Source organism: Rhinoraja longicauda, chromosome 2 (assembly GCF_053455715.1).
Source record: "Rhinoraja longicauda isolate Sanriku21f chromosome 2, sRhiLon1.1, whole genome shotgun sequence".
NCBI classification, from domain to species: Eukaryota; Metazoa; Chordata; class Chondrichthyes; order Rajiformes; family Arhynchobatidae; genus Rhinoraja; species Rhinoraja longicauda.
This window is the reverse complement of record NC_135954.1, coordinates 85,744,716-85,760,669: the sequence shown is the minus strand read 5'-3', so window position 1 is coordinate 85,760,669 and position 15,954 is coordinate 85,744,716. Positions and strand designations below refer to the sequence as shown.

The 15,954-nt window shown below is 44.4% G+C and overlaps 1 protein-coding gene across 4 annotated transcripts in view; it reads right to left on the bottom strand.

Moving 5' to 3' along the window:
- dync1i1a (dynein cytoplasmic 1 intermediate chain 1a) overlaps positions 1 to 15,954 on the bottom strand; it is a 143,814-nt gene that overhangs the window by 106,130 nt on the left and 21,730 nt on the right. For all 4 annotated transcript variants that reach the window (XM_078422337.1, XM_078422346.1, XM_078422353.1 and 1 more), the window contains 2 exons: positions 8,434 to 8,785; positions 408 to 525 (listed from right to left, as the gene is read on the bottom strand). In XM_078422337.1, coding sequence (XP_078278463.1) covers positions 408 to 515 — 108 coding nt within the window. In that variant the 5' untranslated portion in view covers positions 516 to 525; positions 8,434 to 8,785. Of the gene's footprint in view, positions 1 to 407; positions 526 to 8,433; positions 8,786 to 15,954 lie in introns of those variants that run through there.

Below are 15,954 nucleotides of genomic sequence, written 5' to 3'. Positions count from 1 at the left end.
TATGAGGTGCTGTTCCTCCAATTTGCGCTGGGCCTTATTCTGGCAATCCACGCTGTATGACTCGATGATTCATTTAAGAGTTCATAAGGTAATAAAATTAGGATAGGATACAACTTCAACCTTATACCCATTTTTGGGACCTATTGAATTAAGCCCCCCCCCCCTCCCTTCTAAGACAAGTGAGAAGGACATGATTCAGTGTGCACCTACCTCATCTCATCACAAAATAAAAATAATCAACTTCACCTCAACTTCTACCAGCAAGAAATAATAAAATTACTTGAACATCATGCCAAGTAATTCTCAAATTGCGATCCCTGTGAACTTGTTTAAATCAATAACACTTCCTTTTTAAAATAAAATTACTTGATATCCTGGATCAAATCATTATCCCCATTTTGACTGACCTCTTTCTTTTTCCTTTCTTCTTCTTTTCTTTTTTTCTCTTCGCGAATCTGAGCCAGTCGTTGCTTTTTTCGCTCCAGTTCTGCTTTCAAATCACTCTTGTCTGACATATTGATACCCCTGAAAGGTTAAAGATTAGATCTCAAAACTGTAGTAAATTAAAAATCATTGTCATATTTATAATTTACTTTTACAATTATTTAACAAATAACATTGTGATAAAAATCTGGATTTGTCAAGTGGATAAGATGAACCCCAGTGATAATCCTTGTAACTTCAATGTCTAGCAATAACCTAATTCTAGCCATGAAGCGACCCACTTGGCTGAAATGGTGCTTAAGACTCCACATGATTAAATTCCTCCAAGTTCAAAAGATGCAGAAACATTGTGAGGAAGGTAAACCCATTGCAGCATGCATTTTTCAAGAGGCAGATGAAATTAAATTCTCCTGGACACAAGAATTTCAACTGCAGTTCAGATATAAAATCAGAATAATACAGCAGGGAAATACGCCCTTCAGCCCACCTGGTCTGCACTAGCCATTAATTACTCTCCATACGAATCATATTTTCCAGCACTCTATTTACTGCCATGCCATAGTGTTTCAAGCGCTCGCCTAGATACTTCTTGGATGTTGTCACTATACTCATCTCCATCATTTTCTCAAGAAGCATGTTCCACATTTCAACCATCCACAGGATATTAAAAAATTTAATATCTCCAGATCTTCTACCATTTACTGCAAGCCAATGTTTAAAGATCGCAAAGGGTTTACTTTCATAAACATTTCACGACAGGGAAGAATTATGCGCCCTTCATAATTTTGTGCTTTTTAAAAACAGATCCCCCTTAAAGCCTTCCTTCCAATGAAAAAAACCTACTTCCTCATGGCTGAAGTACTCCATCTTGGTGAATCTCTGCTGCATTCTTTCAAGTGCAATCATATTCTTCAATATTGTTTCAATAATGTTTTATATAGTTGTACCGTAATTTCCCTGACCTTGCATTCCATGCTCTGGATAACGAAGGCAAGTATCCAAAATGCTGCCTTAACTACCTTATGCAAGTAAAATACATTTTGTTTTCCATTTGCATATCATGTTAACTCCCAATTCAGTTCTCATTTTGATTTCTTTGTTCTTGGCCTGCTATATTGTTCATTGGATATCACAACTTCAGCAGGTTACTAATGTGGCCATGTGCATCTATGTACCTTGTTACCACTACTATAGCTCTTGCTTGAGCTCTGGCACAGCGAGAGCACACTGTCTGGCTGAAAGGAAGTGTGGTGCTGCCATGGGACATGTGCTCAGTTGCAAGGTGTCTCAGCACAAGCGTACACAGAACAAGAGCAAAGCCACCATTTCCCAGGAGAATCAACCAGCCTCGCAATACATGGGCAATCTTCATCATCTAATCCCAATGCGGCCTGACAGCTGCTAGTTACCAATATGATCAGCTCTGAATTAAAGACACAGAAGCATATTAAAAAATAGATATTTATTTGCCTTAATTTGTATTAAAGTCCAATTATTAAAATTTTGTTGAGATTAGGTTTCAAATTTGTTGGGGAGGGGGAGAGGTGGGATGCAGTTTAATTTACTTATAGTATAGTCAATTTAGTTTAGTTCAAAGCTACAGTGCAGAAACCGGCCCTTCGGCCCACCGAGTCCCCACCAACCAGCGATCCCCGCACATTAACACTGCCTTACACACACTGGGGACAATTTGCATTCACACCAAGTCAATTAACCTACAAACCTATATGGCTTTGGAGTGTGGGAGGAAACCGAAGATCTCAGAGAAAACCCATGCAAGTCACGGGGAGAATGTACAAACTACGTACAGACAGCACCCATAGTCAGGATCGAACCCACGTCTGTGGCGCTGAAAGCGTGTAAGGCAGTAACTCTACCGCTATGCCGTCGTGCCGTGCCGTCCTCAATAGGAAAGACCTTAATTACTTCAATGGTGACATTGGATAGAAAGTTCAAATATTTGGGGCAAGATGAAAATTGTGATTGAAAATAAGGGACATGACAATTTGGTCAGATTGTGGTTAATGGAGAAATAAATGTTATTCTTGGAATGCATCCTCCGATTATGTTACAAAACAATGTGTGAATAGAAATTCATAGCATTTTTATATTCCGGCATATTACAAGGAAAATAAAGTGCAGATAAATGTTAAACATGAACATAATTCTTATTTTAATCTCTAGTCAAGGTCTCTAATCAAAAAGTTGCAACACAAGCAAAATGGTTTAATACATTGGGTGATGAAATAAAAATTAAAAAGAAAGTTATTGCCATAAATTGATTAGAGAATGTTAAAAGGTAGCGGATAAAATATGTATTTCATATCTTTCCTCATTGACAGGGTTGTCTAATGCATTCATAACGTTAATCAAGCTATACATTGGTCAGGAAATGTGATGTAAAACAACTTTAAGCAAAGCATCACTATACTACACTGGAGAACAGAGTGTTCAAAGTCTCTAGTCAACCACAAAATAACAGTAAGCATTTCATATCATGGCTTAAAAAGAGAGTGAAATGATACCATTGAGTAATGAAAAAGTGAAACACAACAACATTGCAGTTAAAGTGAAACCATGGAAATAAATAATTTTGCCCAATAGAACATGGTAATGCATTAAAGTATTACAGATGTTGTCAGGCCTCATGTACTGTTAACATTTTCCTTTAAAACCAGTTTCAATTTTTTTTCTAATCTTTAAAACATTAGTGTATTCTATTTGTATTAAATGAACATTTCTAGAAGTAATCTTTGAAGTCGCTGAATAACAAATTACATCTGTCATTTCCTCACAAAATGCTGGAGTAACTCAGCAGGTCAGGCAGCATCTCAGGAGAGAAGGAATGGGTGACGTTTCGGGTCGAGACCCTTCTTCAGACTGATTGTCATTTCCTAATTACATTCAATCAATTGAAACAGTTATTTGACAAAGTTCTCAGCACTGCAAAGAATGATTTTCCATATCTACATCCCTTACATTGGAGGTATTTATTCACAAAATGCTGGAGTAACTCAGCAGGTCAGGCAGCATCTTAGGAGAGAAGGAATGGGTGACGTTTCGGGTCGAGACCCTTCTTCAGACCCTGACATTGGTATATTTTTTACTTCCCTATTGCTAGAAAAAGTAATGGATTCCGATTCCTGGACTTTGAGTCAGCATCCTCTCTTCCATTGGATCCTCGACTTTCTGACCCACAGACCACAATCAGTGAGGATAAGTGACAACGCCACCACAATAATTCTCAACATGATGGCTGTGCTCTCAGTCCCCTACTATACTCCCTACACACTCACGAGTGTACGGCAAAATTCAGCTCGAACTCCATCTAAATGTTTGCAGATGACAACATCGTGGTGGGCCGAATCAAGAACAATGGTGAGATGGTGAACTGGACGAAGATAGAGAACATAGTACATGGTGTCATGACAATAACCTCTCCCTCAATGTCAGCAAGACAAAGGAATAGTTATCAACTTCAGGAAGCATGATGGAATACGTACCCCAATCAGCATCATTGGTGCAAAAGTGGATATGATTGAGAGCTTCGAGTTCCTTGGCATTAATATTACCAATAATCTGCAGTGGACCAACCATATTGTTGCGACAACCAAGGCGGCCCACCAATACTGAGCAGACCGAGGAATTTTTGGCATGTCTTTAATGACTCTTACAAGCTTCCACAAATGTACTATCGAAAGAACTGTCGGGTTGCATCACAGCTTGGTTTGAGAACAGCTCTGTCCAAGGCCACAATAAATGGCATGCTGCCTTGGAAAAACAGCCATGATCAGACTTGTCCAACACCCAGTCATTCTTTCTTCACCCTGCAGTCGTTCCTCCTTCGTCTGGCAGAAGGAACAGAAGGTACAGATGTTTGTAAGCATGCACCACCAGACTCAGGAACAGCTTCTACCCCTTTGTTACCAGATTTCGAGCCATCCTCCCATAACGTAAGGTACTATCTGATTCACCTCAACCGACTTTGGCTTTGGAACTGATGTGCTACAATGCTGAGAATTATATTCAGCACTGTGTATCTTCCCCTTTGCCCTCTCTGTTCCTCTGTTGTACTTGAGTTTGACTTTGCATTTATGTATGGTACATCAGATATGTTTAGCAGATTATGTTTCTCAGGGTCCTTGAAACATAGAAGAGCCTCTGCCCTTGAAACTTACCCGGGGGTCAGCAGAAAATTTATAATATTGTGCAACATATATAAAGAAAATTACAATTCAAGATCATCAAAAACAGCCCCTCAGTCAACCATGCCTATGCCAACTGTCAAGAACCAATCAATATAAATTCCCTTTACCAGTGTTGATCCCTATACTATAATGCCAGGGCAATTCAAGTGCTTGGCCAGATGTTTTCTTAAATGTTGCGAGAGCACCTGCCCCCACCACTTCTCAAGCAGTACAGAGCGGTTCCAGATTGCAACCACTACATGTATCAAAAAATATATTCCTCAGATCCATTGTATACCTCTTACACCTCACCTTAAATGTACATCCTCTGGTTTTAGATATCTATGCCATGGGAATTTTGTTATTTTTCTATCAATTACTTTTTTCTATCAATGATTTGGATGAGAATGTCCAAGGCATGATTAGTAAACTTACAGATGACACTAAAATACACCATCACGGTAAACTTACAGATGACACCATCACGGACCTCACCATTTCCGGCGATCTACCCTCCAATGCCTCCAAACTTATAGTTCCCCAGCCCCGCACGGCCCGATTCTACCTCCTACCTAAAATCCATAAACAGAACTGTCCCGGCAGACCCATTGTCTCTGCCTGCTCATGTCCCACTGAACTTATTTCCACCGACCTCGACTCCATCCTATACCCACTGGTCAAATCCCTCCCCACCTATCAAAGACACCTCACACGCTCTCCATCTCCTCGATAACTTCCGGTTCCAAGGCCCCCACTCCCTCATCTTTACCATGGATGACCAGTCACTCTACACTTCCATCCCCCACAAGGATAGCCTCGAAGCCCTCCATTTCTTCCTCGACCGTAGAACCAGCCAATCCCCATCTACTAACACTCTCCTCCGCCTAGCAGAGCTGGTTCTTACCTTTAACAACTTCTCCTTTGACTCCTCCCACTTCCTCCAAACCAGAGGCGTAGCTATGGGCACTCACATGGGCCCTAGCTATGCCTGCCTCTTTGTCGGGTACGTCGAACAATCCCTGTTCAGGACGTACACTGGCCCCATCCCCGAACTCTACTTCCGCTACATCGATGACTGCATTGGTGCTACCTCTTGTACCCATGCAGAACTCACTGACTTCATACACTTCACTTCCAATTTCCATCCTGCCCTTAAATATACCTGGACTATCTCCAACATCTCCCTCCCGTTTCTGGACCTCACCATCTCCATCATAGGAGACAGACTAGTGACTGACATCTACTATAATCCCACTGACTCGCACAGCTATCTAGACTACACTTCTTCCCACCCGGTTTCCTGCAAAAAGTCTATCCCCTACTCCCAATTCCTCCGTCTACACCGCATCGGCGCCCGGGATGAGGTGTTTCGCACTAGGGCATCAGAGATGTCCTCATTCTTCAGGAAACGGGGCTTCCCCTCTTCCATTATAGATGAGGCTCTCACTAGGATCTCTTCTACATCCCACAGCTCCACTCTTGCTCCCCCTCCCCCCACTCGCAACAGGTACACAATCCCCCTCGTTCTCACCTTCCACCCCACCAGCCAGCGGATCCAACAAATCATCCGCCAACATTTCCGTCACCTCAACGGGACCCCACCACTGGCCATATCTTCCCATCCCTTCCCCTTTCTGCGTTCCGCAGAGACCGTTCCCTCCGTAACTCCCTGGTCCACACGTCCCTTCCTACCCAAACCACCCCATCCCCGGGCCTTTTCCCTTGCAACCGCACGAGATGCAACACCTGTCCCTTTACCTCCCCCCTCAACTCCATCCAAGGACCCAAACAGTCTTTCCAGGTGAGACAGAGGTTCACCTGCATCTCCTTCAACCTCATCTATTGCATCCGCTGCTCCAGATGTCAACTTATTTACATCGGCGAAAGCAAACACAGGCAATAGACAATAGACAATAGACAATAGGTGCAGGAGTAGGCCATTCAGCCCTTCGAGCCTGCACCGCTATTCAATGCGATCATGGCTGATCACTCTCAATCTTGGCGATTGCTTCGCTCAACACCTGCGCTCAGTCTGCATTAACCAATTGGATCACCCGGTGGCTGAGCACTTCAACTCCCCCTCCCATTCCCAGTCTGACCTTTCTGTCATGGGCCTCCTCCAGTGCCACAGTGAGTCCCACCGGAAATTGGAGGAACAGCACCTCATATTTCGCCTGGGCAGCTTGCAGACTAGCGGTAAGAACATTGACTTCTCCAACTTTAGATAGTTCCTCTCCCACTGTTTTCCTGTCTCCACCTATATCCTTCCTTTGTCCCGCCCCCCTGACATCAGTCTGAAGAAGGGTCTCGACCCGAAAAGTCGCCCATTCCTTCTCTCCTGAGATGCTGCCTGACCTGTTGAGTTACTCCAGCATTTTGTGAATACCGTCGATTTGTACCAGCATCTGCAGTTATTTTCTTACACTAAAATGGGTGACATCATAGATAGTGAAGATGGTTATCAAAAATTACAGCAGGATCGTAAGCGTTTGGGCAAGTGGGCTCAAAAATGGTTAATGGAGTTTAATTCAGATGTGCAGGGTGTTGTATATTGGTCAATCAAACCAGAGTTCACAGAGCTTCGCAGCGATTGGCAAGGCTCTGGGGAATGTCATAGAGCAGAGGGATCTAGAAGTGCAGCTACACAGTTCTTTGACAATGGCATCACAGGTAGGTAGAGTCGTCAGGGCACTGGCCTTCATCAGTCAGATTGTTGAGTCTAAAAGTTGGCATATTATGGTTACAGTGGGACAAGACATTAGTGAGGCTGTATTTGGAGAAGTGTGTTTAGTTTGTCACCCTGCTGTAGGAAGGTTATTGTAGGCTGGAAAGTGTGCAGAGATTTATAAGGATGTTGCCAGGACTTGAGGGCCTGAGCTAGTATAGGGAAAGGTTGGCAGGGGAAATGAAGAACCAGAGATTTAAGGTGAGAGGGGAAAGATTTAATGAGAATCCGAGGGACAACTTTTTCCGCATGAAAGGTGGTGGGTACATGGAAGGACCTGCCAGAGAAGGTAGCTGAGGCAAGTACTATATCAACATTTAAAAGACATTTGGAAAGGCACATGGATAGGAAAGGTTTAGAGGGATGTGATCTAAACGTAGGCCTGGGGAACTTGAGCCAAAGGGCCTGTTTTTGTGCTGTATGACTATGACTGTCCTTCCCTTCCTTCCTTCCACAATATAACTTCTGATTTGTCAAGTAACTGGAAAGTGACATCAGCAAATTAACAAAGTGCTGGAGGAACACGGCGGGTCAGACAGCATCTGTGGAGGGAATGAGCAGACGACATTTGGGATCGGGAAACAAACATTACATTAATCGCTTTGATTTCCACCCACAAGAGTAGAAAATGACATTTTGGAACAAGGTGATTGCTTTAATTATGGCCAATAGATGTCACTCCATCCTAAATCCATGGGGAGGGGGTGCAGAGATGGAGAGAAAGAGAATTCACATTTGGAGACAAAGTACTGTTATTGCAATTGTGCAATTTGGAGAACTTTCCCCCACGTATAAATTGTGAAAGCTGCAGGGAAAGACAGAATAAAATACTGAAGACGTCAGCTGCTGCAAACACAGCAATACACTGGCTGAAAAATAAACCAAATACCGTTGCGCAACGTAAATAAAAGGCCTGACACACGCATTCCTCTAAACAATGTAGGTTACTACAAAAGGAGAGACCTCTCCCCAAACAAAACAGACAATTGGATAATGAAATGTATTAGAAGCAAAGAAACGAGGTGGGGGGAAAGAAAAATCACGATGATGCAGCAAGATTCAAATATTTTACCTTACCTATTTCAATTCAGTTAAAACTATAATTGAGGAATAAGTGAGCATTTCCTCTGGAAGTGATGCTGGAATAAATAAACTGAGGATGGTGCACAGCTAGCTATGAAGCTGCAGCTAGACACTTGCAGCCCGATCCCTCCCTCTCCGTCTGGAAGCTGCCAGTCAGCGCGCATGAGCATCACATTACAGTGAGAGGAGATGTAGCTGTTTCCCTGGACCGCTCTGCGGCTGCGCCCGGGTCCTATTGTCGCCATGCCGCGCGGACCGGAGCGCCATCCCGAGCACGTGCTCCCTCCCAATGAGGGCTGCATGGCGGGCAATTCCCCATCGACTTTCCGTCTGCGAGGAAAATAGTCTGCAATAAAAAGTTTCCAAATTACCATTCAGCAAACAAATTGAAGAGTGCCTTCCTTTGGAGGAAGAAACACAAATCTGGGTAACATATAACAGGAAACTATTTCATATTATCGCTGATAACAATATTAATTTTGAATCATTGAAGTGGAAAGAGGTCATTCAGCCCATCGAATTTATGGTGGCACTCAGAACATTGGTAAGTTCATAAGGGATTGGAGCAGAATTAGGCCGTTCGGCCCATCAAGTCTACTCCGCCATTCAATAATGGCTGATCTATCTTTCCCTCTTAATCCCATTCTCCTGCCTTCTCCCCATAACCTCTGTCACCCGTACTAATCAAGAATCTATCTATTTCTCCCTTTCCCCCACTTAACTACCCTGTAACCTACTCTAGGTCATGCCTATTAATATCAACAACTGGCCCACTCCCATTGTCCCACCAGCCACCAATGTTGTGATATTGCTGACCACGAAGTACAACAACCTATGCTACTAATAATTTTTTCACCAGTCACCAACGCTACATGGCAGCAAATCAACCTACCAATCTATACATCATTAAGATGTGTGAAGCAAGCAAAGGAAACTCATTCAGTCAAAGGAGAATGTAAACTCCACTCAGAGCTAATATTGAAAGTCAGTGCCTGAAGCAGTAAACACGACAGAATTAAGTTTTCTGAGTATGAACAGTATTAAAAATTACATTTTAGTTTGCAGCTTTCCATATGTCTTTCTGTCAAGCACCAAAGGTTTGCTATCAATATACAAATATATATATATATCTTCGGTAGACACAAAATGCTGGAGTAACTCAACGGGTCAGGCAGCATATATCTTCATTTCCACACACAGGCAGAGGATGTAGGCGACTGACTAAATTAGTACTTTGTATTGGTATTCACCAAGAGGAGGACATGGAGGATCATGAGATCAATGGGGTGTACTAATATGCTTGGGCATTTTGAGATCAAGAAGGAGATGGTGTTGGGTTTCTTAAAAAGCATTAATGTGGATAAATCCCAGGACCTGATTGGATTTATCACAGGCTTTTGGGAGAGGCAATGGACCTTGTTGGGACCTTGAGAAAGGTCTTTCTTTACTTTCAAGCCACAGATAAGGTCCCAGAGGAATGGAGAGAAGCCAATGTTGTTAATTTGTTCGAGAAGGAACAAATTACATCTGGAGGTACAATAATCATGTAAGAAAGGTATTGTTAACGGTGGTCACCGAGGATTTCAATATGCAGGCAGACTGGGAATATTGAGTTGGTACTGGACCCCAAGAGAGGGAATTTGTAGAGTGCCTACAAGATGGTTTCTTAGAGCAGTGTGTAGTTGAGCCTACCATGGAAAAGGCAATTCTGGATTTGGTAATGTGTAATTAACCTGGTTTGATTAGGGAGTTTAAGGTAAAGGAACCACAAGGAGGTAGTGACCATATAAAATGATAAAATTCAACCTGCAATTTGAGAGGGAGAAGATAAAATTGTTTGTGTCAGTATTACTGTTGAGCAAAGGTGAATATAGAAGCATGAGGGAGGAGCTGGCTAAAGTTAATTGGAAAGGGACCCTAGCACAAATGATGGCAGGAATTATTTCTGAATTCCCAGAAATTCCTGAGAAGATGCAGGATCTTTTCATTCCAAAGAAGAAGAACGATTCTAAGGGGAGAACCAGATGATCGTGGCTGACGAGGAAAGTCAAGGACAGCATAAAAGTAAAAGAAAAGGCATATAACATTGCAGAGATTAGTGGGAAGCTCGAGGATTGGGAAGTCTTAAAAGACAACAGAAGGTAACTAAAAAGGCAATATAGGGAGAGAAGCTGAAAATTGAGAGTAAGCTAGCCAATAATGTAAAAGAGAATAGCAATAGTTTCCTCAGATATATAAAGAGTAAGAAAGAGGTAAGAGTGGACATTGAACCACTGGAAAATTATGCTGGGGAGGTAATAATAGGGAATAAAGAAATGGCAGATGAATTTAATAAGATTTTGCATCAATCTTCACTGGAAAACACCAGCAACTTGCCTAAAATTCAAGAGACGTGGAAGTTAGTGGAGTGGCTATTACTAAGGAGAAGGTGCCTGGGAAGATGAAAAGTCGGAAGGTGGATAAATCACCTGGACTAGATAGACTGCACACCGTGTTCTAATAGAGGTGGCTTTAGAGATTGTGGAGGTGTTAGTAGTGATCTTTCAAGAATTACTAGACTCAGGAGTGGTTCCAGACGATTGGAAAATTGCAAATATTACTCCGTTCAAGAAGGGAGCAAAGCAGAAGAGTGGAAACTATATGTCGGTTAGCCTTTAGCCTGACTTCAGCGCGGAAACAGGCCCTACGGCTCACCGAATTGGCGACGAATACTTCCCTTTTCTCTTCCCCCCTCTTCCTTCAGACAGAAGGTACAAATGCATGAAAGCACAAACCACCAGACACAGGAGCAGGTATTTCCCCACTGCTATCAGATACTGAATGGTCCTCTCTTTAGATAAGAATGCAGTTCTGATCTTCCAACCTACCGAATTGCGGCACAAGCACTTTTTGCTTCTTTGCACGTTCTCCGTAAAAGAAAAGCTATAACACAGTAACATTATATTCTGCACTCTGGTATTATTTTCTTTGCACTACCAGTTTTACTTGTGTATGGCTTGATTGTACTTATATATAGTATGATTTGACTGGATAGCATGCAAACAATTTGTTCATGTGTTTCAGTACATGTAGCAATAATAAACTATTCCCAATACTTTAACAAACCTCCACAAATGCACTGTTGATAATAATGGTTGCATCATGGCCTTCGCTGCACCCAATTTCCCGGAGCTGGGGTGCAACCAGCATATTTACAACAGGCATATTTATCTTCTCACCCGTGTCTGTTGGTTGGTAGTTCTTTTCCTTTCTGACCTCAGCGTTTTCTCTTTCCTCTGCCTCCATCGTCGGCTTCTCGAATTCAACTCATCCTCTGAGGAGCAGAGGTCAGTCTGGGAGTCAGTCTGGGAGAGGAATCTTTTGGTAATGCTGTTTCTGTCTGCCCTTATTTTTTGTGTAGAGCTTTCGGATGTATTTTCCTGTTCACCACTATCTGCCATGCCCCTTCCCATTCTCCCTCTTCCATTGACCACCCTCCTAGAGTGGGGTCTGAGGGTCCCTATCTGGCATTTGGGGGCTCGAGGTGGTTGGACTGTCCTCACTCGTCCTATTCTCAGTTTCTGCTGGGGTCTCGATGGTGGTATGGGGTGTGTCAAAAATCCTGGGGCTGTTGGTAACTACCCCTCTTATCACCTGTACGTAGATGCAGCCACTTTTAGGGCAGGCCCTGTAGAGTTGGCCTGCTTCGCCACACAGGTTGCAGTACTTGTTTTCCTTTCAGTCCTTTAACTCATGGCATTTGTGCTTCCAACACTTACAAATGACTGCACTGCATTGGGCTGCCACATGTCCGGGTTTGTTACCCTTGGCTGTCTTGCATATGTCAAAAAGCCTCGGTTCCCTCCGATAGCGAACACCAAGGGAGAGTGGATAATGGCTCCTTTATCATCCACCCTCAGCTTTATCTTCACCTGACGCTTGCTGGTCCAGATTCTGAAAAGATCGTTCACATCAACACAACTTCCTGCTCATTCGACATAACAAGCCAGGAAATTGAGGACGTCCACGACTGGCACATTTGGACTATAATTGTACGTTCCTTTTAGGTGGGAAGGGTGAAGAGTGACTGCTCCTTCAGCAGTGACAACGGAGCTTCGTTCCCTTTCTCTCAAAGGTCCCAGAGCAGCTTCTGCCATTCTGCCGGGTGCCTCAAGGTAAAGTCAAAATATGTATTACCCGAGAAGCCCTGTAGGCAGTAAATGTCCTTGGGCTCGAATTTGCATGTGTCCAGTAGGACCTTCTTGATGAAGAGGTCCCTTAAGAAGGGGTTCCCTCACTGAGGTCCTTCACCATCACTCTCAATTCTCCTTCCTTTCCAATCCCTCCACCAACTACCTATCACCCAATTTGTTTCCCCTCGTCCATGTCCTCTCATCTGCCCACCTTGCCTCCCTTATTTGATTCCACTCATGGATTCTTATCAGATTGCATATTCTGCAGCCCTTTGTTTTCTTCACTTATCCCCTCCCATCCTCTGACGCTATCTTCACCCTCCTGTCCTCCACCAGATTCCACTTGTCAAACAATTCTTTCTCATCTGGATCCACTTATTGCTTGACCGCTCGCTCCCACCCAACCCTATCTCTTTATATTGACTATCTTCCTCTTTCTAACCCAAATGTCAATGCCCATTTCCCTCCACAGGTGCTACTCAACCCACTGTGCTCCTCCGGCAGTTTGTTTTATGCTTCAGATTACAAGAAGGATAGAATGCCACAGGAACTACAGAATCGGAATTTAAGTTGAAAAACGTAACCTCAAAATGTCATAATCTCTAAATTATTACCTGAGCCAGGTACTAATTGGAATGACCATATTAAATTACAAAAGTAACGGATGGCTGAAAATTTGATGTTGGAAAGATAAATTCTATGTCATCGAACATTTGGAGACGTATTAGATGGGATGAACGAGAATGAGGTGTGACCAAGGCACAGGTGGAAAGGATAAATAGTATCATAGAAGGAGCTTTAGGTTAATAAGGGATGAAAGTCCCAGTGGAAATAATAATAGTCCAAAGAAAAGAAATGTTGTAAATGAACAATGGTCAGAATACCAAACTTGCTAAAGGTAATACAAAACAAATTCCCAGGGGTCAGACAGTATTTCAAGTATGAATTACAAATACCAACCTTTGTCATTCTTTAACAATATTTTCTCTTCTACCCAATATAATTCTAAAATGATCATGAAATACAATAATATGCTTTATACAGTATGTAAATATATACTGCATTAAACATGTAAGTAAGTTACTTATTGTATTTTCCCAATTATATCAAAAACAGTGCCATGGAATCCAGCATCAAAGATGACCTATTTTGGTAGTAATCCTGAATGCCATGGAATACATTTAAATTTTGGTACAATTGATAATGAGTGTGTAGATCTTCACCAGAATTAATATTTTGGATATAGAAAGCATTATGAGATGTAATAATGAACTGTAGTAAAAATAAAAGGAGTAATTGATTGAAAGATACAGCATGGAAACAGGCCCTTCGGCCCATTGGTTCCACGCCGACCACCGATCACCCATTCACATTAGTTCGATGTTACCACTCCTTCACATTCACTCCCTGGACACTTGGGGCAATTTGTAGAGGCCAATTTACCTACAAATCAGCAAATCTATGGGATGTGGGAGGAAACCCAAGCAGTCCCAGGGAGAATTTGCAAACTCCATGCAGACAGCACTCAAGGTCACGGTCAATCCCGGATCTCTGGCGCTGTGAGACAGCACCTCTACCAATAGCAGCACTGTGCTGCTCCGAAATCTACATATTACAAAAACTCTCATCTTGTATATTTGTGGGTTGGTGGATATATTTGTTCCCGAAATACAGCCAAAACGGTACACAATAGTGCGTCAATTTTAGGCCCACCTTACTCACCATTGTCCTGGGGTTGAAATGTTTGTATATTTTTAAAGTTTTTCACTTTTTAAACTTTAAAAAAATCACTTTTTAAACTTTAATAAATCCCCTTTTGTGGCGACTCCCAAGGGTCAGGCCACTCCCACATCGAACCCCTCGGCACTGTGATGGACAGGACCTGGGACGGCCTAGGCTACGAGGTTTCCTGCAGGGGTTAGTTTTCAGTCTTCAGGCTCTCACTGAAGCGGTGAGTAGTGTGCTGTGTGTAATAAAAGCCTCTGCGGAATTTGCCTGGCACCTTGCCTTCTTTCTGGGACCGATTCCACACCGATTGTGACCCTCGACACTCCGTTACTGTATGATGGAGCCGAACAAGACGCCCGCCGGACCGTCCAACGCACCGCCCGCCCCGTCAGCCGACCAGGCCCAGCTCAACGCAGTCGCGTTGAAATTGCCCACATTCTGGACCGCCCAACCTCACGTCTGGTTCCAACAGGCGGAGGCCCAATTTCAACTGTGGGGCATTACCGTGGATGCCACCCGGTATTATTATGTGGTCAGGGCCCTGGACCAGGAAACATCCTTTACCTGTCCCTTACCTGCACGACCCCCCGGCTAACGACAAGTACCGTGGCCTTAAGGAGTTCCTGCTCCATACTTACGGGCTCACCCGGATGGAGCGCGCAGCCAGGATCCTCAGGATGGACGGCCTTGGCGACAGGCGGCCGTCAGCCCTGCTAAACGAAATACTCGCACTGCTAGAAGGGCATGTGCCGTGCATTCTGTTCGAGTACGCTTTCCTGCAACAGCTGCCAGAGGACAATCGCCTTCAGCTCGCCGAGGCCTCCTTCACCAACCCCCAAGCGCTCGGCAGGCGCGCCGACACGCTATGGATGACGCTCCGGAGGGACATGAATGCGCTGGCCCCTAGCCCTGCGGTGTCCGAGTTCCTTCATCAGGGCGGGGGAGCCGTGGATGGAGCTACGGCCGCGCACCGTAGGGCCGTGCGACCGCCCCTCGCGGCAACCGCGAGTTCGGCCCTCGCAGCTGCCGCGAGTTCGCCCTTCGCAGTCCTGCCCCAGCAGCGATGAGGCGTTGCAGCCCGTCAGTGCCACCAACCCTGCACATACCCGGGAAATGCCGGGGCCGGCCGCCAGTAGTCACTGCGGCGGCCGGCCAGATTTACAGCCTCTTCGCCTAGGATCGGCGTTCTGGGAGTCGTTTGCTGGTCGACACCCGGGTGGAGCTGAGCGTCCTCCCCCTACAGCGTTGTACATTCACTCCGGTAGGCGAGGGGCCATGCTCACTGCGGCGAACGGTAGCCCAATCAAGACCTACGGGGTTCGTACGATCCCACTTATCCTCGAGGCCTGCTATTTCATCTGGCCATTTACCATTGCGGAGGTCACCCAGCCATTGATGGGCGCGGACTTCCTCCGGGCGCACTCCGTCCTTGTCGATGTCCAGCGGGAGCGCCTCATACACTCGGCGACGCTCGAGCCCATCTCTCTGTGCCGGGTCGTACCGACAGCGCCGCCTCGGGACCTGTTGTCGGCGGTCGACAACTTCCACGCACAGGTACTGACCGAGTTCCCTGGCATTCTGGCTCCCCAGTTCCGCACCACAAGTCCCAGGCATG